Here is a 22,297-nt window from a genome sequence, read left to right on the forward strand (position 1 = left end):
AAAAAAAACAGAAAAAGGAAAAACAAATGGGATAAAGAAAATTCTTTTTCTTTCTTGAGACGAGGTTCACTGTGTCACCCAGGCTAGAGTGTAGTGGCACAATCACGGCTCACTGCAGCCTCAACCTCCCAGGCTCAGGTGATTCTCCCACCTTAGCCTCCCAAGTAGCTGGGACTACAGGCACCTGTGACCACGCCTGGCTAATGTTTGTACTTTTTGTAGAGATGGGGTTTCACCATGTTGGCCAGGCTGGTCTCAAACTCCTGGCCTCAAGCCATCCTCCCGCCTTGGCCTCCCAAAGTGCTGGGATTACAGGCATGAGCCATCGCGCCCGGCCAGAAAATTACATCATTAGGCTCGTACATGGAGGAGTTAGTAATGCCTGAAATTTTTCCTCTTTGTAGAATTCAGGGTCAACCCTGTTGATCCTGTGTTTTTTTAAGGACCAAATCACCATCGTCTCCTGAGGATAACTCGACAGACACAATTAATTCATTAATGTAGATATTATCTTTCTTTTGATGGTCACAGGAGAAGTGCTTTGAATCGAAGCTTTATCTCCTCCATTGTCACCATCACTAGGCAGGTGAGGCTGACAGGACCGCGTGGCTTAAGGCAACGCCTCGGGAGGGTGCAAAAACGCATCCACTGTGGAGATGAGGTTTCGGTTGCCTCCATTCTTTAAATAGCGCAAACCCTCACAATGTCAAAAGAATCATATTTGAATTCGAACTGCAAGTAAGGAAATCGAAGTATACTAGAATTGATTCCCAGCCTGAAGGCGGATGCTGAATTCAGACCAGCAGTGACACTCCAGGATTTCCACGGTAGTTCATTAAAGGAAGAGAATCTGGGACTAAACAGACAGAGTCTACACCCGCTTATCCTGCACCAAAAAACGCCGAGATGTTCATCGGCATCGCGTTAGTCACATTAGCAGCAGCAATCGCATTATCAAAAACTGCAACATGCATGTAAATAATAGCTACTTTCCCACCACGTGTCGTCGGCCGGCAGTGGATGCCCCCTGTAGGATCCCTATAAGATGCCTTACAGTTCCCCACGGACATCTGCCCAGGCGACTGGGAGTCCCAGGCCCCACCCCACCCTCCAAACCCCTTCTTTGGCGTTCAATACCGCGCGCTCACCGCGGTCTCTTGCTGCCCCCTGCCAGGCCCCTAGCGTCCGGCTACGAAGGGCTGAAGTACCGCCACGAGGGGGCGCAGGACCAACGACATCACCTCTGCGCGAGACCCGAGGCCGGAAGTTAGTCTTTTCCACTTCCGCTCCTCTTAGCCGCTCCGGACCCCAGAGGCGGAAGTAAAAGCGAACTGCAGCGGTTGGGTGCAGTTCAGGGTGAGATTGGGAAGGTGGTGAGGCCGTGCTTTCCTTTCTTTTTGTTAAGAAGTGGGTGTGGGTGACTGCTGTACAGTGCAGCCCTTTGCAGATTTGTCTTTGGAGGAGGAAGAGGGATGGAAAGAGCCTTCGGTGTGGAATTACCTTAGTTTTGAGTTAAGAAAGACCCACCTGGGTTCGAACCCTACTGCTTCAGCTAGCGAAGGCAGGCTAGTATGGGAGCTCGGCGCTGTTTCAGATTTTGTAATTTTAAGGCTTATGCCTACCTTTTAAATTGTTGTGGGGAGTAAAGCGAGACAATATATATGAAGCACCTAGCTTTGGTACAAAACGTATTCGTGATTCCGCTACCTTTTCCCATCATATGTAGGCATGTACTTGCCGTTTTCTTTTCTGTAAGTCTGAGAAATGTTGTTTGCAAGAGGTAATGCATCTCACGAGAACATAATGCAACGAGAACGTTAGCTGGGATCGATCTCTTATTTTGTATTAGGAAGGCCTGAAATATTTTGCCTTTTTTGTGTGTGTGTGTGTCGTTTCCAGAGATAGCTGTTCTCCAGCCTTTCTAGAGGGATGCAGAGCCTTTCCTTAGGACAAACAAGGTGAGAAATGCATGTAAAGATCTCCAAACTTAGCTTGCTGTATCAAAAGAAGACCAGCTGGAATGTGGTATTTTAGGGCCAGTGATTAGTTATTTCCATTAACAGCCTTTTTAACAGGCCAGTTGTGGGGCAGAGGCGAACGTAAATCTTTTTTTAGACAGCTCATACTACAAGCGTAGAGATTTTCAGTGTGTTTGTTAAGTTTGAACATTAGCCCTTTGGATAATGGTTTTGGTTAATTAAAAAGTCAATTTGAGAAATAGATCGAAGTCAATTTTTGAATAGGTACCATTTTTGAAATTTGTACATGAGGAAAGTTGCTAACTTTCTTGTATTAGGCTATTTAGATGTTCATTTACCTTACTAGATATTATGAGTATTTTGAATGGAGATCCGTTGCTAAGAGTAAAGCATCATGGAGAATTTTGAAGTGTGACTTTTTTGGTACTAGAAACCGAAAAATAGATAAAGATAATTTGTATTTTCCATTGTTTTTCACACCAAAGGCCAGTTTTACTTGTTTAAATTTTTTCGTCTGACTGCAAAGTAACACATGTTCATTAAATAAAGTCCCAGTATTTCAGAAGTAGTACATAGCCTCTAATAATCTTTCAGAAATAACTGTCATTCCACTTCCCCCGTCTGTATATATTAACGTCCCCCTCCCCGCCTTTAATATACATGGCATTATCCATACTGTTAAGCGGTTTGTCATGTAGAATATCTGACATCTTTTGATTGCAGTAGATCGGCCTTTATTTTTGGCACCTTTATAGTATATTGCATAGATGTACCACAATTTATTAATTATTCTATTGGTGGCCATTTGGGTTTCTTCTTCTTTGTTACAGCAAATAATGTTATGATGGTCATCCTTTTTCTTTCTTTCTTTTTCTTCTATTTTCTTTTTTTTATGAGACAGATTCTTGCTCTGTCGCCCAGACTGGAGTGCAGTGGTGCAATCTCAGCTCACTACAACCTCCGCCTCCCAGGTTTAAGCAGTTATTGTGCCTTAGCCACCTGAGTAGCTGGGATTAGAGACATATATCACCATGCCTGGCTAATTTTAGTATTTTTAGTAGAGATGGGGTTTCGTCATGTTGGCTAGGCTGATCTCAAACTCCTGGCCAACATCTCAGAGTGGTGAGATTATAGGTGTGAAGCCACTGTGCTTGGCCTAGTCATCCTTTTTCGTAACAAACACATATTATCTTTTTTTCTTTTTGAGATGGGCTCACTGTCATCCAGGCTGGGGTGCAGTGGCTAGATTATGGCTCACTGCAGCCTGGATCTCCTGGGCTCAAGCAGCCCTCCTACCTCAGCCTTCTGAGCAGCTGGGACTATAGGTGTGTGCTGTTACAGTTGGCTAATGTTTTGATTTTTTGTAGAATAAGGGTCTCACTTTGTTGTCCAGGCTGGTCTCAAACTCCTGGGTTTAAGCAATCCTCCCACCTTGGCTTTCCAAAATGCTGGGATTACAGGTGTGAGCCGCTGCCCCTGGCCCTTTTTTTCCCCTTTGGATAATCTCCAAGAAGTGGAAATGCTGAATTAAAGGCTATGAACATTTAAAATTGTGGCAGCTGGTGCCAAATTCTGGTCCATTAACAATATTTGAGAATTTCCTCTGTTTCCTCATATGTTCATTAACAGTCAATATTATTAATTACTGTTTCTAAGTTTAGCTGAGACCACACATGTCATTTTTAGAGTAAATTTACTGCATTTTAGTATTGTAATCAAGACCAAATTTCTAGGTTTAGCTGAGACCACACGTGTCATTTTTAGATGTCATTTTTAGAGTAAATTTATTGCATTTTAGTATTGTAATCAAGACCAAATTGCAGTTGCTAGTTGTAAGTCCATTTCAGCTCTTGTTTTCTATAAATAGAAAGCTTAGTTTTGGATTCCTTAGTAATAAATTATCATAAAACAAATGGTTGATTTCAGTGGTTAGTATTTTAAAGTAAGTTAAGGATTTGAGGGAAGATTATATTTGAATGGGACCTTGTCCTATGGATAGGCATCAGGAGGATGGGCCTTTCTAAAAGAAAGAACAACTTAAGCAAAGGTAGGGAGACAGGAATGGGCAAGGATGTTTGGAATCAGAGGTTTGAGAGGCGATAGTGCTAGGTATTGAGGTGGTAGAATAGAAGAGATAGCTAGAAAGGTAGTTAGAAGTAGATGGTAAGGTAGTTAGAACTAACTGAAAAGGTAGCTAGAAAAAGATCACTTTGAAGATTTTGTTTTTTCGGGGAGAGCTACAGAAGGTCTTTATCAGAGAATGAGGGACATAATCACATCATTTTACAAATGTCAGTATGGTGGCAGTTTTGAGTGATGGATGTCAGAGAAGCACATCAGGTGGCTGTTACAGGCTGGGTAAAAGAGAATGAAGACTTGTAACAGAATGAGAATTACGAAGAGTAGCGAGGTTGGATTTCAGAGAGATGCCAAAGAAGTTGAGTCTACGTGATTTGATGACTGGAGTTGAGGAAGAGGAAGAAAGCAAAGCTCACTTTTAGATTTTTATCACAAATGACTCTTAGATAGTGATTGTGATAATGATATCTTTAGTCAGAAGAGGGCAAATTTGGGGACTGGGAAAGATACTCAAGTTTGGGGCATGTTAAGTTTGTGTGGAAGATACTTCCATGGAGGATGAGTTATACACAAGACATGAAATTTACTTGTGACAGATTTAGAAGAAACGTTTATAGATTTGTTACTTTTTGTTAGGAATTTTGGCATACATTTTCACCTATTTTTAGTTTGTTATTAATAGAATTTCTGTTGAACATTCTGTGGCTTATTCAGCCTGTTTACCATGATGCTAATAGTCCTAAGAAAGTGCACTGTCTAGTAGTCTTCACACTTTTTTGATTGTGTACATTGTCAATAGAAATATGCCTACAATATATGTACATTTGTTTATTGATTATATATGTCTTACAGTACAATCATATTGTTTATATTATAAAACATATGTAGAAAGAATTTTTCAAAGGCTAAGACAAATACAAATTGTAGTTTTAACTATTTTCTTCCTCCATCCCATTGTATCATCTTGGACCTCTCTAGAAAGTACTGATCTGATTTCCAGCTGACGCATTCTGCCCCTTTATTCCAGTAGAGGTCAGTCGAGCATCTGGAAGAGAGAACAGGCTGTTGAACTATGCAGGGTAGAGCCGTCATTCTTCAGTTAGAAGGATAATTATATTTTAAAGTTTCTAAATTCATGCATTTTTGGAAGAGTAATTACAGAGTAGTATGTGGTATTACGGAGAAGTGAAGAATAGTGAGCTCAGTAGAGTATGGATCAATCTGAAATGTGCTTTTGTTGTTTGATGTTTATGTTGTGAGTACCTTGCATTTGGCTTTGAACATTACTTGATTCTGTAGTTTTGGGATCTTTTCCCAACTCTGTGAGAATCTGTAGATTATGTGAGCCACAGGAATGTTCCCTGCCTGTAGGCATAATCAAGTTCTAGTTAAAATTGGAGTAATTGAAAGGACAGACACAAAGAGGCTTTCTTTGAAATTGATCTTGAAAGCAGTATCTTTACCCAAAGAGGTTAGTAGTGGGTTGGAATTATCTATCTGTTTTCTGTTTTATGCTTAATTAGGAGAAGGAGAAAAAAGAAATGCCTTTTCTAAGTAAGAGCCCATTGTAAGTAATTAGAAATCAAGCGCGAACTTGTTACAGCTATATATTCTAAAAAGGCAAAAGTACAGTTTAAAAAATATATATGTACTGTTATATGACTCAGGCACAAGTAGCTTAGAAACAAATCATCAGATAGGTTGAATAACAGAACACTTTTTCTGTTGCTTTCCTCGTAAAATATTTCTTATAAATAGAGATGCTCATTTTAGTAGGGACCTATGGTTATGATTATAAATAAGTTTGTATGTTTTGAGCCCCATTTCTAAATGATCAGGAAAATGAGTTATTGAGGTTTTAGTCACATGCTAGAAGTTGCAAGTTGAAAGTGTTGTGTAACAGATGCAAACAGCCCAGAATTAGTCTTGTGTAATATGGTGATGGAGAAGGGGAGAATGGTAAAGGTAATGTTTTAATGTTTACATGCCATCTTTCGCACAGTTTCACATGTGGCGGGCCATGTGGATTTAATATCACAACTAGCTCATTTTGAAGATGAAAATTGGTTTGGAATTATTGGGTTACAACGTAGGGAATGGTAGTGTAAACCAAATGAGATGGAGATTGTGATCAAGAGCTGTTGACTAGAGGTCTATATAAGCTAAGAAAAATTAAGGCTTTAATGGTAGCATGGATATAAAGGGTAGCAGGAATTTAGGAAAAGATGTTCAAGATGGAAATTAATCTGAGGTGTTGGTTTTCGGGGCTAGATTTAGAGTTTGAAAACCAGGAGGCCAGAGGCAAAGAAATCTAGTATCTATGGGCAGGGCAAGGTCAAAGACCTGGAAAATTGAAATATGAGGCAGAAATGAAAGTGTCATTATAAGAAATAAGCCACGCCTGGCATGGTGGCTCACACCTGTAATCCCAGCACTTTGGGAGGCCAAGGCAGGCAGATCACTTGAGCCCAGGAGTTTGAGACCAGTCTGGGTGACGTAGTGAAACACTGTCTCTACAAAAAATAAAAATAAAAAATCAGCTGGGTGTGTGGGGCATTCCTGTGGTCCCAACTACTCAGGTGGTTGAGGTGGAAGCATCACCTGAGCCCAGGGAGGTGAGGCTGCAACGAGCCATGATAGTGCTGCTGCACTCCAAGCCTGGGTGACAGAGTGAGACCCTGTGTCAAAAAAAAAAAGTTTGGAAATCAGGAGGACAAAGCAGAGGTGGAGAGGGTCAACTGATTTTAGGTAGCCAAGGCAGGCAAGGGTAAACAAAAAGAGCAAGAAAAAAGCAAGAACAATTCTGGGGCACTAATGGTGCCCCATCCTGCTTTTCTTTAGGTTAACAATGGAAGCAGTCCTGTGCTTACAGGTAACAGAAGCAGTGAGCTAGGGAGAGACAGTGATATATGTACATTTGTTTATTGATTATATATGTCTTACAGTACAATCATATTGTTTATATTATAAAACATGTAGAATTTTTCAAAGGCTAAGACAAATATAAATTGTAGTTTTACTATTTATTTAATAATTCAGCAGTGGCTGAATTATTAACACAGTTCTGGAGAGCTGGAGCTGAAGGTATATTCTCATAGAAATGACCATGATGCTCATAGGGTTGTAATATGGTCATTTAGTTGTTTAACACATGCGTTTGTGTAATATTTTATGTGTTGTTTTACACAGCATTTCAAAAGGTTTGAACTACCTAACCATTATGGCACCAGGAAACCTCTGGCATATGAGAAATAACTTTCTCTTTGGTTCAAGATGTTGGATGACCCGATTTTCAGCAGAAATCGTCTTCAAATCAGTTTCATTTAGGCTTTTTGGTGTGAAGTGTCATAATGCAGACAGTGAGCCTTTGAAAAATGAGGACCTACTGAAAAACTTACTTACTATGGGAGTAGATATTGACATGGCAAGGAAACGACAGCCTGGAGTTTTTCATAGGATGATTACCAATGAGCAGGACCTGAAGATGTTCCTTCTTTCCAAAGGAGCTAGCAAAGAAGTGATCGCTAGCATCATATCAAGATATCCACGAGCAATAACACGTACTCCCGAGAATCTTTCAAAACGGTGGGATCTGTGGAGAAAAATTGTGACATCAGACCTTGAAATTGTAAATATTTTGGAACGTTCTCCTGAATCCTTTTTTCGGTCCAATAACAACCTAAACTTAGAGAATAATATAAAGTTCCTCTACTCAGTTGGATTGACCCGTAAATGCCTTTGTCGATTGTTGACCAATGCCCCTCGTACCTTCTCCAATAGTCTTGATCTGAATAAACAGATGGTTGAATTTTTGCAGGCAGCCGGTTTGTCATTGGGTCACAGTGATCCCACAGATTTTGTCAGAAAGATAATTTTTAAAAACCCTTTTATCTTAATTCAGAGCACCAAGCGGGTGAAAGCTAACATTGAATTCTTACAGTCAACTTTCAATTTGAACAGTGAGGAACTGCTGGTTCTGATATGTGGTCCAGGAGCTGAAATCCTAGACCTTTCCAATGACTATGCCAGAAGAAGCTACGCAAACATCAAAGAGAAGCTGTTTTCTCTTGGATGTACTGAAGAAGAGGTGCAGAAGTTTGTCTTAAGCTATCCAGATGTGATCTTCTTGGCAGAGAAAAAGTTTAATGATAAAATAGACTGCCTCATGGAAGAAAACATTAGCATTTCACAAATAATTGAAAATCCTCGGGTTCTGGATTCAAGCATAAGTACTTTAAAAAGTCGAATCGAAGAATTGGTAAATGCTGGCTGTAACTTGAGTACTTTAAACATCACTCTTCTGTCTTGGAGTAAAAAAAGATATGAAGCTAAATTGAAAAAGTTAAGCAGATTTGCCTAAGGATGCCAATGTTTTTAATTCTCAGGAACTGTGAATGTGTTATGCCACATTGCAAAAGAATTTTGCAGAAGTGATTAATTTAAAATGTTATTAAGGGCCTTGAGATGGGGAGATTATCCTGAATTACTTGGGAGGGCCTAATATAATTGTAGGGATCTTTAAAAGTTGAAGAGGGAGGCAAAAGAGGAGGTCAGAGTGATCCTGTATAAGAAAGACAACTACTTTTGAAGGAAGTTAAAAGGTGGCTTTGAAGGAGGAAGACACCTTGAGCCAAGGAATGAAGGGGGCCTGTAAAAAAAAATTGAAAAGGCAAGGAAACAGATTCTCCATTAGAGTCCCCAGAAAGGAATGCAGCCTTGCTGGCACCTTTTTAGCCCAGTGAGATCAATGTCAAACTTCTGACCCACAGAACCATAAGATGGTAAATTTGTGTTGTTTTAAACCACTGAGTCAGCGATAATTTGCTGAAGAAGCAAATAGATTAACATAGCAACTAAGTAGATGATTAGTTGCGTTATAGGTGAAGTCAAAAATACAGTCCTTTAGTATTAAGTCTGTATTTCTTCCTTTTATAAGAGGAATTATATTTAAAAAATCTACCTGCCCTTCTGGAATTGCTAATGTTAGTGTTTATAAAGTCTTAAATGTGTGCATAAAAAACTAAATGTGAATATAAAATCTAGATAAAGGAATATGTTTGCCTAATACAGTTTAAGGAAATGATAATCATTTCTGTGCATTTTGTTGTCATTTCAGCTAATATTAAAGAATAATTTTCAGAGGCATTGACTTAAATGGCAAATCAGATAATGTCGGTATCTTCAAGATACAATCTAGCTCTGACATAAACTGAAAGACGTGAGACAAATTATATGACCCTAATTTTAATTATTTTCCAGAGGCATTTGTTTTCTAGATGTGGTTTTTGAATTAAATAACATAATGGTGCTCAACCTTTTAAACCTCATTTGCTATCAGTGATACTTCAAAAAACCTTATTCCTACTATTGATAAAAACAATATGTCTGCTTTTCTAAGGCCATTTATATATTCAACGATACTCCTATTATAATTTGGTTAACTATTTGATGGCAAGCATGGCATAGTTTAGAAAGCAAGAGCTTTAGAGTGATGTATCTGGGCACCATTCCTGAGTAACTTGTGTTAATGTTTTAAATTTACTAAACCTGTTTTTCTCATCTGTAACACCAGAAACTGACCTTCCAGAGTTGGTAGGAATCAAATGAAAAAGCACCTCTAAGGTTTCTTGCACATAGTAATGATGCAATCAGTGATAGCTATAATAAAAAGATAGTATTTTAAAAAGCAGCTTTATACATAATTCACATATTCAATTTACCTATTTAAAGTCTGACACAGTTCAATGTATATATAGAGTTGTGCAACTTTATTTTCCATTGCTTATAATACATTTATAATTTATTGGAAAATTTATAAAGAAAATGAATTTCTTACAGTTATGGAAGCTGAGAAATCCTAGGTTGAGGGGCCACATCTGGTGAGAGCCTTCTTGCTGGTGGGGACTCTGAAGAGTCCTGAGGCGGCACAGTGTATCACATGGCGAGTGCTAATGTACTTAGGTCTCTTTTCCTCTTATAAAGCCACCAGTCCACTCGCATGATACCTATTAATTCATTAATCCATTAATCCATGAATAGATTAATCAATTTCTGACGACATAGCCCTTATGATCCAGTCACCTCTTAAAGGCCCCACCTCTCAATACTGCCACATTGGGGATTAAATTTCAACATGAGTTTTGGAGGGGATGGATAGTCAAACCATAGCAGCAACCATCACCACAATCTAGTTTTAGAATATGTTTGCAGTCCTAACAGAAACCTTGTACCTGTTAGTGAATCCCCATTATTTCCCTCAATTTGTTCCCCCAACCCTAAGCAAAAATGAATCTGTTTTCTGTGTCTATAAATTTGTTTATTCTGAACATTTCATATAAATGGAATCATACAGTATGGTCTTTTGTGACTGGCTTCTTTCACTTAACATATTTTCAAGGTTCATCCATGTAGCACATATTAGTATTTCATTTTTATTGGCAAGTAATATTCCATTGTATGGGTACAGTAGTATTATTGGGAATACATTTTACTGTTATGGCTTAAAGTATTGATTTCTTAAGTCTTCTGAATTGTACGCGAGTGTTTTCTGAGGTATTGCTTTGGAATCTAACAAGCTCATAAGGGACTTGAAGGAGGTGGGTAGAAGAGATAATAGTTTATTGACATCAGCAGATCATAGGATTGTAGCTGGGCTGATGAGAAATGGTATAGCAACGATAGTTGCAAGTGGCCAGAGAGAATGTGGGTTGCACTGAAGTACAGTACAGCACTTGATCATTGGGCAGTAGGGGATGGGGGAAGGAAAACTTTGGAGAAACAAACAGATAATGCCTGTCAGGCAAAATTAACATGTCATACTTTAAGGTTTGAGTCTGATCAAGGGAGAGTCAATTCTTTTTTTTTAAAGATAGAATTATAGAAATATTGGCCAGGCATGTAATCCCAGCTCACACCTGTAATCCCAGCAATTTGGGAGGCCGAGGTGGGAGGATTGCTTGAGCCCAGGAGTTCAAGACCAGCCTGGGTAATACTGGCAAGACATCATTGCTAGTAGGAAAAAAAAAAAAGGCCGGCCATAGTGGTGCGCACCTCTAGTCCTAGCTATTCAGAGGCTGAGGTGGAAGGATCCCTTGAGCTCAGAAGTTTGAGATTGCAGTGAGCTACAACTGTGCCACTGAACTCCAGCATGGGCAAGGGTGAGACCCTGTCTCAAAAAATAAATTATAGAAATCTTCAGTAATATTTTGTCATGAGTGAAAAAATCCATGTTTATGATGGGAAAAGATAGAAATAAACCCCCCAAAAGAAAATAACTATAATCTTCTCTCTCAGAGATCATTAACATTTTGGTGACTCTTCCTATTGTTTTCATTGGTAGAAATATCCATACATGCATGTAATATGAGTAGATGAGTGGCATATATATTTGAAACCAAACTATTTTATAATTTTTTTAGTGTAATAGATCCTGAACATACTAAGTATTCTTTAGTAACTAATTACAGAATCAAGTATTCACCTATAACATGATTTTTTAATGGCTGCATGAAATTCTGTTCTTTGGATAAACCATAATTTGTCACCATTGGTCAGAGTGAGTAAATTTTAGTACATTAGCAATTTTTTGAAAATCCTACCTAGATTATTTCAGTATTCCATAGTGTTAATGCATACCACCATGTTTTAATCGGTATATTTTATAACTTAAAATTTTGGTCTAGAAAATATAAATATTAAGAGTGCTGCATTTTGCCATTCTCCAAATGTCAGATGGATCTGTAAAACTTCATTTTTTTAATGGAAACCATTCTAAATTATTGCCATAAATTTGAGCACTTTCAAATAACTGCAAGAATTTGGATAATATCGCAGATTAAAAAGAAAAAAAATGAGTTTCTTCCAGATGAACTTAGCAGGAAGGAATTTATAAAGTGAATATTTATAGATGGGTTTATTGGGTTATTAAACTAGTAATTTCTCCCCTTAAATAATTTCTAAGGCTGGGTAGGTACATGGTCTATTGCTAAAGATCCAACAATATAGCTTTCCTGTAAAAAAACAAAACAAAACCTTGACTACTGGCTCCTTCCTTGTTAGTCTGTAATGCCTCCTTACTTGCTACCATCTAGTGGAGATCCAGTAGAGAACTGTTGATGGCAGAACCCTAGCCACAAACTTTGGTAACAGTCCATTGTTATACAGTTCAGGAAAAGTTTGGCACAAGCGAGGTAGAATAGCAGGACTGTATTATTATTAGGTTTTGGGAAGAAATAGAAGATACACTGATGGAATTTCATTTTCTGTCTTAGTTTCACTATTTTTCTGATCAGTATTTGGGATTTATTTGTCCTTAGTAGAAATATTGTGTGAAGATTAATGAACTTTTGTACGTGAATTGCTTTATGTTAATTATGAACAATTTTAGTATGATGATATGCTAATTCTTTCATTTCCATTTCGAATATCCCAGTGCCACTTTCACCAGCTCTCAAGGTACCTTCAAATTCTGCCCACCATAATTTTCTTTCTTTTAAAAGTTTACCTTGGAAATGAATTTATTCTGTGGTAATAATCATTGTAAAAGTCTTTGAACAATACAAAGAAACAAAGTCTCAGCTAACCTATTTATCATGAGGTTGAAGAGATATCCTTTTATTCTTAGTTCACAAAGAGGTTTATTTATTTAAATCAGGGATGAAAGATGGTTTTTGAAAAGAAATCCCTTAAAAGTAATCTCTTAATCCTTTAATGAATGACATCAGTGGATTTCTGCATATCACTTTTTGTTTTTACTTAAAACCTATGCCCTATTCAATTTACTAATATTTTACTTAGATTTTCATTAGTATTCACAAGGGAGATTGGTCTACAGATTCTTCCTACCTTTTATTATGAAAGTTTTGGTACATAGATTTTTTTTTTTTTTTTTTTAATGGGGAAGGAGGTTGCCACTTTGTCAGGTTTTTGGATCGGGGCTGTGCTAGCCTCAAGATAATTTGGAAGCTTACTATTTTTTCCTTATGTTTTGGAACTGTTTGAAAACTGCGGAAATGATCATTTCTTTAAAGTTTGGCAAACTTTGAAATTATCTGGGCCTGGTGTTTTGTTCAGGATAGATCTTTTACAACAATGGAAAGTTGTTGTAAAGGCTTATATGAAAGCTATTGACCTGTATCTTTTTGGTAGACAGCAATATAAAGCTCTCTCTTATTGTAGTTAATACATTTTGGTTTGAATTCTACATTGAAATTAACATTGCCATGCTTTATGTCTATACAAATAATTGTACTTGTTCAAACAGCTTTACTTGGAATAACCAAAAACTGGAAGTAACCCAATGGACATTGGAACAACATGGAATTGAAAAGTACATTGTGATATATTCAGGCAGTGGAATATTACTCACCAATATGAAATAATGAAATATTGATACATGCAACTACATGAGCAAATCTCAAAATATGCTGAATGAAAGAAGCGAAAGAGTAAAATCTTTATTCAATTTACATAAAATTCTAGACAGTGCTCACTAATTTGTGGTGACAGAAAGCAGATCATTGGTTACTGAGATGGGGTGGATGGATGAAGAAGGCCATGAAGAAAGGACTGCAAAAGACTACAGGGAAACTTTTGGGAGTGATGTATATATTCATCATCTTGATTGTGGTGATTGTTTTGTGAGTCAAAATGTATCAAATTATATGTTTTAAATATGTGCAGTTTAGTACACTTCAGTTATACCTCAGCAAAGCTGAAAAATCCATTCAACTCTGATTTGAAATGCCATTTTCATCTGATGCTGTTTCCATGTCTCAGTGTGTTTCTAGGTTCTCTTCAAGTCTACTAAACAAATATATTTGACTTTATGTTTCTATATTGACATAAATAATTAAACAGTATCTTTTCAGTAAAAGTGTTGGGAGACCTGGGAAGCCACCTGAAAAAAAATATTGATAGATTCGTATTCGTACACCTGGATAAATTCCAAGTGGAACAGTCATGAGCTCCAGACCACTCAAGCCCCTGCCTTGGCCTTACACTTAACGACCTATACTTAAGTCAGGCCATGACATGAATTAAACACTGGTACTAATATCAGAATCTTTTTATAGGGGGCTTCCTGGAACTTGACTGGGACCTATGGGCTAGAATTTACCGAAAGCAGCTGACCCGTGCTTTGCTTTTACTATTCCAGGAATGCAGATAAAGTCTAACTTCCAGCTAGACATGGTGGCTCGTGTCTGTATTCCTAGCTACTCGGGAGCCTGAGATGAGAGGATTCCTTGAGCCCAGGAGTTTGAGTCCATCCTGGGCAACATAGGAAGCCACCATCTCTTAAAGAAGAAAAAAAAAAACCAAAAAAAAACCCTAGATTTTGACCTTTTCGTCACAAGAAAACAAAGGCTCTTATGAAGTCCCATACCCTGTTGAGCACTGGTTTATTTAATTAGTTAATGGACTGGGTTTATGCTCTCACACAGCTACATATAGCTTCCTTTTCTAAGGAAAGTAGGCTGCAACCACCCAAGTTACAGGCAATCTTTTTTTTTTTTTTTTTTTTGCTTTACTGCAGTTAGGGAGAACTGATTGTCATGTTGTACCCTAAATATCAACTAAAGTGTCTGTGACAAAATTAGTGCAGTTAGATCAGCATTATCCCACTCTGTATGTTTGAATTTCTCTCTCTGACCTGCACAGCTACTTCAGAAGCCCTTCTCCTGAATGAAGCTTTATGTTTGCGATTCATATAAGTACAATACAGCTGGCTATAGCTTACTGTTTTAGCTGAATGTGATAAATTATTCACAGAATTAAAGTTTAACTTTGTGATAAAAACAAATATATAAATTATATATAACTGATTAAAAAGATTAAAATTAGGTCTTAATCTGTGTTTCCTTGTGTGTAGAACTTCATGAACTGTAGGGGGAACTGTAGATAGAGGTTTTGCTGTACAGTTTCTAAAGCCAATTAGCTCTAAATCTGGCTGATAATCCAAACTAAATAAAGCGTCCTTTAAATGCCAAAAGAGGTCGGCACTGTGCCATTTTTTCTGTAGGTTCTGTCAGCCTTAAGCTGTAAGAAAATAAACAGATACTTTTGCATATATATATATTTCCCTGTTAGTTTAATGTCTGAAACTGTTTTCTTTTAATGGTTATTCTTTTTCTTTTCTCTCTCCCTTCCTTCCTTCCTCTCTCTCTCTCTCTCTTTCTTTCTTTTTCAAGTACCACTTTTTCATTTTTCATTGTCTTAGTTCTGAAATTACATTAGGGTGCTTTTTTCATTTTCATCTAAGTTTAACACCTCTTCTTGTTTATTACACAATGTTAATGCTTAAAAATATACAGCAATGTCTTTATACTTATTCAGTTACTACTGCCAAATCTTCTGTTCTTATTTAATTTTCACCTGTCAACTTCTGTGGTGGTATTTGTTGTGTATTTGTACACAAAACCCAACATAAAGTGGTATGTTCTCTACATGATTGCAACTGATCTTAAATTTTCATCTTTTTGGGGGTTTAGGAGTTTTTTTAAATAGAGATCCTAATTGTGACATCTGAAGTGAGGGAATCAGATTTTGTTGTGAGACTAAATGTTATATGCACATTATAAACTATCCTTGATTTCTCCATCATTTAGAAAAAGTTGCAAACAAATGCATGTGCTCTTGGGTCTCCCATGGTATCTAATAGCTGCTTTAATGACCTTGCCCACTTAACTGTGATTTGGTAAACAGTTCTAGATCTGAGGATTGATAGTGAGGGAAAACGGTAGAATTCGAAAAAAGTAAAATAAATGCGGTATAAAGCACCATATATACAAAGCATGCCCTAGATGTTATGGTGGCTACAAAAGAGGTTGAAGTCTCTGCAGTTAAATGATGTTATGTCTTTATTGTCTGCATCATGCCCTAATCAAGTTGAATTCTGGTTCAAATTCTACCTGACATCTGAAGATTTGACAACAGACTCTGGAACAGATTTGTCATCAGATAGAGAAATTCTCTCCCTCTCCCAATCCTCTAGGGTGAAGTTAATACTTCTTTAGGTAAGTTTTGCCTTGTGCTCCTATATTTTCTTCCCTAGAGTCAGTGAGCAAGGGTGACACCTTGGCAATGGCTTGGTCAACTAGGACCTTCAGAGAACCTTAGTACACCCTCTCCTCCTTTCCCAGTCAAACTGCTATTTATATAAAGACCACATTCTGAGTTACTGCCAACATTGATGCTTTTGGGAGCATGGAAGAGCTCAGTAGTAGCTTTGATAGTTTGTTGGTTTGTTTATAAAAATAATATTTTTTTTCCTGATTGCAAAATAGTCATGTAATTACCTAACATTGGAAAACACAGAAGAGCGCACACACAAAAAGTACTTATAATTCCAATACCCCTGAGATAGTACTTGTTAACATTATTTAATATAACTTTCTAGTTTTTTTTCCCCATGCATGTATGTTTTGTGTAGAAAATAAATACCCATTTTCTGGCTAAAATTAATTAAATTATTGAACACATATTTGTTGAGCACTGACTATGCACTATTGTGCTTGACACTGGATTCTTATGTAATAACTATTTTAAACCTGTTTTTATAAATATATGATCAGCATTCTTCCACATCACATATCATTTATGACTTGTCTTTACGTAAATTGGAGACTTGGCAAGCCTGGTCTGCTGTGGTTAAGGGATGTGCTGTTTGAGACCTATAGGGGAAAGACTGGCATTCCAGGAGGCCTCCTTGGGCTCAGGAGGTCACCATATAGAATTAATAGAGCTCAGAGCTTGTCCAGAGAATACCATTTTCTTTCCATGTAGCATAATGGAACTTCCTGGAAAGGTTATCAAAGACTGATAGGACGTGCAGGTTTGTTACATAGGCAAATGTGTGCCATGGTGGTTTGCTGCACCTATCAACCCATCACCTAGGTATTAAGCCCCACATGCATTAGCTATTTATTCTGATGCTCTTCCTCCCCCGACCCCTGCTGCAGCATGCTCCAGTGTGTGTTGTTCCACTCCCTGTGTCCGTGTGTTCCCATTGTTCAGCTCCCACTTATAAGTGAGAACATGTGGTGTTTGGTTTTCTGTTCCTGTGTCAGTTTGCTGAGGATAATGGCTTCCAGCTCCATCTATGTCCCTGCAAAGGACATGATCTTGTTCCTTTTTATGGCTGCATAGTATTCCATGGTATAACTATTTTAAGTGACAAAAATAAAAATTGTGTTTTTTTATGGTGTACAACATGTTTTGATATATGTATACATTGTGGAATGGCCAAATCAAGCTTATTAAAATATGCCTTATTTCACATACTTATCTTTTTTTGTAGTGAGAGCACTTAAAATCTACTTTCTTAGCAATTTTGTTTTTCTTTCATTCATTTTTTTTTTTTTTTGAGACAGGGTCTTACCCTGTTGCCTAGCTAGAGTGCAGTGGTGTGATCACAGCTCACTGCAGGCTCAACCTTCCTGTCTCAGGTGATCCTCCCACCTCAGCCTTCCGAGTAGCTGGGACTACAGGTATGCGCCACCACGCCCAGCTAATTCTTGTAGTTTTTTGTAGAGACAGGGTTTCACCATGTTGCCCAGGCTGGTCTCGAACTCCTGGGCTCCAGTGATCCGCCTGCTTTGGCCTCCCAAGGTGCTGGGATTACAGGCATGAGCCACTATGCCTGGTCAGCAATTTTCAAGTATATAACACATTATTATTAACTAGAGTCACCATGTTGTACAGTGGATCTCTTGGACTTACTCCTCCTGTCTAATTGAAATTTTGTATCCTTTGGCCAACATTTGCCCAATCCTTCCCCGATTCTACTCTCTGCTTCTGTGAGTTTGTATTTTTTAGATTCCACATGTAAGTGAGATAATATATTTGTCTTTCAATGCCTGGCTTATTTCACTTAATATAGTGTCCTCCAGGTTCATCCATGTGGTTGCAAATGACAGAATTTCCTTCTTTTTAAGGCTGAATAGTAGTTGGTGTGTATATATACCACATTTTTTTTTAGCTGTTCAGCTGTTGATGGACACTTAGATTGAGTCCATATCTTGGCTATTGTAAATAATGCTGCATGAGCACAAGAGTGAAGACATAATGATATCTTCTTTTTGATATACTGATTTCATTTCCTTTGGAAACATAGCCAGTAGTGGGATTGCTAGATCATCAGAATGGACTTTAATTGCTCTTCTTGGATTCTTTTCTTTTGCCTCTAACCTTTTCACTTCTGATTCCTACTCCTAAATATTCCTTTTTTTTTTTTTTGAGATGGGGTCTTGCTTTATTGCCCAGGCTGGAGTACAGTGGTGTGATATTGGCTCACTGCAACTTCTGCCTCCCAGGTTCCAGTGATTCTCCTGCCTCAGCCTTCCAAGTAGCTGGGACTACAGGTGCTTGCCACCACACCCAGCTAACCTTTGTATTTTTAGTAGAGATGGGGTTTCACTATGTTGGCCAGGCTGGTCTTGAACTCCTGACCTCAGGTGATCCACCCGCCTTGGCCTCCCAAAGTGTTGGGATTACAGGCATGAGCCACTGCGCCCAGCCCCTACTCCTAAATATTCTATACAGTGCCCCTAAAATAATTTCCTGACCAATACTGGGTCTATATTGCTAGGCTGAGCAGACCTGGTCCCTCCTATCATGGAGCTTACAGTCTAGCGGAGAATGATAGAGCAATTATTAGCTAAATATACAAATAAATAAGTAACTATAAATTGAGAAAAGTGTTACAAGGAAACAGTTCTGGGTTGGAGAATGAAGGGTGGAAACAGACTGGCCAATCAGGAATGGCCTCTTAGGGAGCTAAAATGTAAGCTGAGACTTGAAGGATAAGAAGGAGATGGCCAATGAGTGAGGCAGAGCATTACAGACATAGGAAATGGTTGGTGTGAAGGCCCTACTGGGTATAAGTGTGGTATGTCTTAGAAATGGAAGAATGCCCAGTGCTTCTGGAGAATAGTAAGTGGTAGGGCAAAGCAGAATTTAGATGAAGTCATAAAGATGAGTGGGGATGTGGGGGGCTGGAAACATATTACATGCAGGGCCTCAAAGTCCATGAAAGGAAGATTGGATTTTAAGGACAATGAGAAAATCATTGAGACTTGTTAAGCAAATAGGCAAATATAATGGAATTTACATTTAAAACTGAGTCCAGTAACTTGTGAGAAGAATCATTTGGAATGGGACAAGTGAGGAAACATGTAGATCAATAAGGAAGCCATTGTAGTAGTTCAGGCCGGAAATGATGGTGACTTGGATTAGGGTGGTGACAGTAGATTTGGGAAGAAGTTGATAGATACACTTGACAACAGCAGCGCCCAATAGATTTATTTTGAGCCAGGAATACAAGCCATATGTATATTTTAATTTTTCTTGTAACCACATTAAAAAAATAAGGAAATAGGTGAAATTAACTTAATAATTTAATCCAGTATATAAAAATGTTTTCACAAACACATACTCAATAGAAAATTTATTGAGCTATTTGACATTCTGTTTTTATACTACATCTTCAAATCTGATGCATATTTTATGCTTAAAGCACACCTCAATTTGGGCCAGCCACCTTTCAAGCGCTCAGTTGCCATATGTGGCTAATGACAGCCATATTGGACCAGACATCCTTATAGAATTTGGTGATGGATTGGATGTGAGGAATTTGGGAGAGGGAGGAATTAAGGATAACTCCTTGGTTTTCAGCTTAAGCAAGAAGTATGTGGCAGTACCTTTGGAGATGTAATAAATTGGAGGGAAAAGGGTTTAGGATACAGGTAATAAAGCATATAGCTTTGGACATGTTAAACTTGGGATGTATGAAGAGACAAGAAGGATGATGGATGACCCTGATGCCTCCCATGGATTGTCTGGCAATGAGACATCACTGATGGCCTTTTTTCCCCTGGTGTGAGTGCCTGCACTTCATTACCCTTCTCAAAAAGATTTTCAGATATCATCAGCGCTGTTCCCAGCACTGGTTCGTACCTTTTATGAGAACCAGGTGACCCAAATATAGTTTCTCTTTGCTTACAAAGCTGTGTAAAGACCAACAGCAATAGTAGGAAGGGTCATTCTGTTTGAGGATATACCAGTGGTGTGTCCAGTGGCATGTCGACCCAACCATGCCTCTCCACAGGATGGCTAGAGGACAAGAGACCCATGCAACCTGCAGAACTTCTGCCTGTGAGTTAGCTCTATTGTGTTCTAAGTGATGCTTGCTGGTATCTGTCAGAATCCCTTTTCTGGACAAGATGCAGGTGGGACATTCAAGTAGACATGTCAAAGAAGCCATTTAGATATATGAGTAGAGTTTAGAGGAGAATTTTGAGGTAGAACTATAACTTCTGGGATTAATGGCATACAAATGATAATTAAAATTTTGAGAATGCTTTAGAGGAGGAACAGACAAGAGAGTCTAGGACCCAGCCTTAAGTTCTCCAACATTTGGAGGTTGAGTGGAAAAAAAAAGCTAGGAGTGGATGGAGTTGTGGAAGCTAGGAGAGGATAGTATTTGAAGAAGGAGGCAGTGGTCAACTGTGGTGATACTGTGGTGAAAAGATGAATAGGTGTTCTATGGAAGTTTCACTGTTCCCTTGTGATGAAATGCAAGCTCTCCACCAGCTGCCTCCCATCTACCACCTTTCTTAAACTTTTTTTGATTTTTGTTTCTGTTTCCCTAAACCGAAACCTGTTTTTCTTGCTTCCACCCCCGACTTGAGCTATTTTCTTGTGCTTTTCCCCACCTCCAATTCTAATATAGTGCTTTTGTGTGTGTGTGTTTTTTTAAATCTTCAAACCTTCCCTCAAATTGTTTCATGTAGTGTATATGGAATAACTACTCTTTGGTTTGCTGTATAGCACCCATCTGCTGTACTTATTTGGATACCTATGTCGATCATGTTTTTGATGTCCAAGGATAAGAATTTTGAATATAAGGCTTATATCTATGCTACATGTACTAAGTGTTTAGCATAATGCATTTATTCACTGCTGGATCCTAATTATTAATCCAAATTCTAAAGGGGTTTATCAATAATAATTAACAATAAATTAATAATAAAGGTTGGCAAAATTAGATCAACAGCTTAGTGGCAATGCTATGTTTTAGACTAGTGCTGCCCAACAGAACTTTCTGCAGTGATGAAAATTTCTCTCTGTTCTATCCAGTAGATAGCCATTAGCCTCGTGTGGTTATTGAGTACTTGAAATGTGGTTAATGAGGAACTGAATTTTAATGAAAAAAGAAACCTCAATTAGTTAGAATTAAAATTTAAATAACCACATATGGCTAGTGACTATTGGAAAGCACAGCTTTGGACAACATGATCTGTTAATATAGCTTCTCTATTGCTTGAGTTTGGGCACAGTAGGACCATGTTGATGCTTGATAACCACATGCAGATGACAGATTTTTTTTTTTTTTAGGTCCTTGGTAGCCCTGAGATTTCTATATTCTATTAATAAAGCAGCCCTGAAATTTTTGTGCTCAGTTTACATATGTCCTTTACATCTGAAAGTCTGCTCAGGAACTATTTGAAACAGTGGCTCTAAAATGTGATCAGTCAGATCATTACAATCACCTAGTGAGCTGTTGCCTAGTTATTTCCCTGTTACAGGGAATTTTTCACTGTCTGCCTCTTCATAGGCTTTAGCTTGCTGTCATGTGGCCCATCTAGACTTTTAGACTCTGATTTCGTTTCTTTTCTTCTGTCTTTCACCGCTCTTCAAGGCACCAGAGGACAATGCCAAAATTCCTCTTGTTAGTTGATCTTGAACATTTAAAATCATCATTGCCTAAACAACTTCCCGTCTAAATTATGCCTAGGGCATCTCCACAATAGCCCAAAATAGCCAAAAATGCTCAGTGAAGTATCTTCACAAATAAGGGGCAGTCTTTTCCTTAGAGCTATTCTGGTCCTCAAAGGCCATGTGGCTCAAACGGAAACCAACATTGATAAATTTTTTCTTTCCACTGGGCAAATTTCAGTCTTTTTTTGAGGCACTTTCTGCTGCATTTGATACTGTTAAAATAGGAAATTACTGCTTATGGAATATAGTTCTGAAGGTACAAACAAATTTAGAATGCAAAGTAAATCTCCCCCACTCCTGTACTCATCTAATCTATCTTTCCATAGACTACCTCTGAGAGGCCCCACAATAGATTAATATGTTTTCCTCTCAGAGATAGTCTATGTTTATATGACATATGTACATATATGTTCCTGTATTGTTAAACCTACATTGTAGCATAAAATATATACTGTTGTTTT

General features: G+C 38.1%; 1 protein-coding gene across 4 annotated transcripts; it reads left to right on the forward strand.

Moving 5' to 3' along the window:
- Positions 1 to 1,255: 1,255 nt before the first annotated feature.
- On the forward strand, positions 1,256 to 10,412 carry MTERF1 (mitochondrial transcription termination factor 1). 4 transcript variants are annotated; one of them, XM_004045723.4, is made up of 3 exons: positions 1,256 to 1,356; positions 1,900 to 1,958; positions 7,248 to 10,412. In XM_004045723.4, the coding sequence occupies exons 2-3, from the start codon at positions 1,930 to 1,932 to the stop codon at positions 8,416 to 8,418; spliced, it is 1,200 nt and encodes a 399-aa protein (XP_004045771.1). In that variant the 5' UTR covers positions 1,256 to 1,356; positions 1,900 to 1,929; the 3' UTR covers positions 8,419 to 10,412. The 4 variants fall into 4 exon arrangements, with proteins under 4 accessions (XP_004045771.1, XP_055202616.1, XP_055202617.1 ...); XM_055346641.2 differs by having other exon boundaries at positions 1,296 to 1,373; XM_055346642.1 differs by having other exon boundaries at positions 1,299 to 1,370.
- The last annotated feature ends 11,885 nt before the right edge of the window (positions 10,413 to 22,297 follow it).

Source organism: Gorilla gorilla, chromosome 6 (assembly GCF_029281585.2).
Source record: "Gorilla gorilla gorilla isolate KB3781 chromosome 6, NHGRI_mGorGor1-v2.1_pri, whole genome shotgun sequence".
Taxonomy (NCBI): domain Eukaryota; kingdom Metazoa; phylum Chordata; class Mammalia; order Primates; family Hominidae; genus Gorilla; species Gorilla gorilla.

Coding starts and splice junctions, on each gene's coding strand:
- MTERF1 (XM_004045723.4), top strand. CDS start 1,930: ATGCAGAGCCTTTCCTTAGGACAAACAAG. Junction 1,959..7,247: donor CTTTCCTTAGGACAAACAAG/GTGAGAAATGCA, acceptor TGTTTTACACAG/CATTTCAAAAGGTTTGAACT.